At 47.0% G+C, this 2,502-nt stretch overlaps 1 protein-coding gene across 1 annotated transcript; it reads left to right on the plus strand.

The window, feature by feature from the left end:
* The first annotated feature begins 474 nt into the window (after positions 1 to 474).
* Positions 475 to 2,194, plus strand: LOC122026160 (receptor-like protein 44). The gene has a single exon (XM_042584800.1). It carries the CDS (start codon positions 603 to 605, stop codon positions 1,473 to 1,475), a length of 873 nt encoding a protein of 290 aa, XP_042440734.1. The 5' UTR covers positions 475 to 602; the 3' UTR covers positions 1,476 to 2,194.
* Positions 2,195 to 2,502: the final 308 nt, after the last annotated feature.

Below are 2,502 nucleotides of genomic sequence, written 5' to 3' on the forward strand. Positions count from 1 at the left end.
ACGCCCCCAATTGAGTAGAGGATGAAAATTGACTAGACTAAAAAAAAATAAACTTAAAATTAATCGATTTAAAAATATTAATAAAAAAGTTATTTTCAAAGTCAATCCCAATATGCATCATGTGATATTTAAATGCAGTCACGAGAAGCTATTAATTAATAATCTACTTTTAAAAAGTCTTATTTGATTTTTCAAAATGCATAAATGGAGGCCCTCTTGACAAGCAATGAGCAATGAATGGAGGCCCAGTCATCGATAAAGCCACCACAACATCTCGAAAAAAGTCTGTTCGAATGTTTATATATATGTTTTATTGAATTATACCGGGTCATTTTATTAATTTTAAATAAGGATTTTATAAATATTTTCACAAAATAATTTATTTTTTGAAAATCTTTTAAACCCCGTTCTTGACTTGGAAATAGTTAATTTAATTAAAAGTACAATTTAAACCTTCAATTAGCATTCGTCCAGTTGCTTCTCTCAACGTCATCCGACACGCGACAGATCAGAGTGAGAGAGAGATGAGCAGGATCGCATTTCTACCTGCACCGCTTGCTCCGATCCCTTTCCTCGTTCCCCTGCCGTTGGTTCTCTAATTAATGGCGGCGACGCTACTACCACCGGCGACTGATCTCCTTCCGCTGCTCTCGTCACTGATTCTCTCCCTCCTTCTGCTCCTTCCTCCTCCGGCGCTCTCTGATCCAGATGACGAGGCCTGCCTCTCCAATCTCCGCAGCTCGCTGACGGATCCCACCGGTAGCCTCCGCAACTGGACGGAGGCCACCTTCGCCTCCCCCTGCAACGGCTTCACTTCCTACCTCGAGGGCGTCACCTGCAACAACGGCCGGGTCTACAAGCTCTCCCTCCCGGCCTTCTCCCTCGGCGGCGCTGTCTCCCCGTCGATCGCCAACTGCACCAACCTCCAATCCCTCGACCTCTCCTCCAACGCCCTTTCCGGCTCCATCCCCCCGGAGCTCTCCTCCCTCCTCAACCTCGCCGTCCTCAACCTCTCCTCCAACCGCCTCTCCGGCCCCATCCCGCCGGACCTCGCCCTCTGCGCCTACCTCAACGTCCTCGACCTCCACTCCAACCTCCTCTCCGGCATCATCCCAGACCAGCTCGGCCTCCTCGTCCGCCTCTCCACCTTCGACGTCTCCTACAACCGCCTCGAGGGCCCCATTCCGTCCCTGCTCGCCAACCGCAGCGCCTTGGGCGGCGCAGCCGCCGCCGCGATTCCCAGGTTCAACGCCTCCTCCTTCCTCGGCAATAAGGACTTGTACGGGTACCCCCTCTCGCCGAAGCGGGGCGGTGGGCTCTCGGTGCTCGCCATTGTCGGGATCGGCCTCGGCAGTGGACTTATCAGCTTGGTGCTTAGCTTCACCGCCGTTTGCATCTGGCTCCGGCTCACCGACCGGGCCGCATTGACGACCGGCGAGGAGGCAAAGATTTCAAACCTCATGCCCGATTATTGACATCAATTTGCCACCCACCCTCCTATGTTCTAGCTCCATCTCCCTCCGTTTTCTTTACCAATTAAGTACATATTTGTTGCTTCACTTTCTCTTTACTAAGTCGACTTTTTGTGATCTAAACGTCTGAATCAGTTGTATAAACACATTGATGGGACAAATTGTCATCAGTACGTGGCCTCCAGTGCAGTAATTCGAGCTGTTCTGTTTTTTATGGAAGATAAAGGTGAAATATGTACAGCATCTCCCGTGCCATTGCTTTTATGGCATGGCCAAAAGGATTTGGAGGGAGCTGGTGTCTTTCGATTGCTTTATTGCTGTCTCACTGTGCAGCAAAGGAAGAGTCGTGGATCTGGCATCAGTTGCCAGCTTTAAAGTTAACTAAGAGGTTCAGTACAGCCTCTAATTAGTGGATCCGAGATCATGATCACTTAATTTCCTGAGACTAAAAAAACAAGGCATGTGTATGAGAACGTTCAGATCTTGTTATATTGACACTGTTTCTCAATTAGCCCTGACACATCGCAGAGAGCACCATGAATTTAACGTGAGATTTCTGGCAGCTGACCAATTGTTGCCGTTGCAGCACCGTTTATTTGAGCTCTCTGTCTGTGAGTGTCAATTAAGAAAGTTTTGCTGCCCAAGGTAGAAAGTGGAGGTGTACAGTGTGATTCTGTATCTATTAAATAAAGGAAGAAGAAATATAAAATGTTTATGCTGTAGCTAGCGATTATGAAGAACAAGAACATGATCTTATTTAATTTAGTGTCTTGTTCCAGTTACCTGCATTCAGACAGGGAGACATTAACTCAGATCTTGCACATCACATCGGGTATTAGTCTCTTTTTGTTAAGTGCGTAGCATATCGCATGCATATGATAGATAGCACTCTTTATATATATGTTTTTTTTGGAAAGGCGAATAGGCGTGCACGCAGGGACCCAGGCGTCTAGACAGAAGAACGTTGCATGGAAGAATATTTAACTTGATCGAGTCATACGAGTTCAGATACTAATTTGGAGAGATGCGA

Source organism: Zingiber officinale, chromosome 10A (genome assembly GCF_018446385.1).
Source record: "Zingiber officinale cultivar Zhangliang chromosome 10A, Zo_v1.1, whole genome shotgun sequence".
NCBI lineage: Eukaryota > Viridiplantae > Streptophyta > Magnoliopsida > Zingiberales > Zingiberaceae > Zingiber > Zingiber officinale.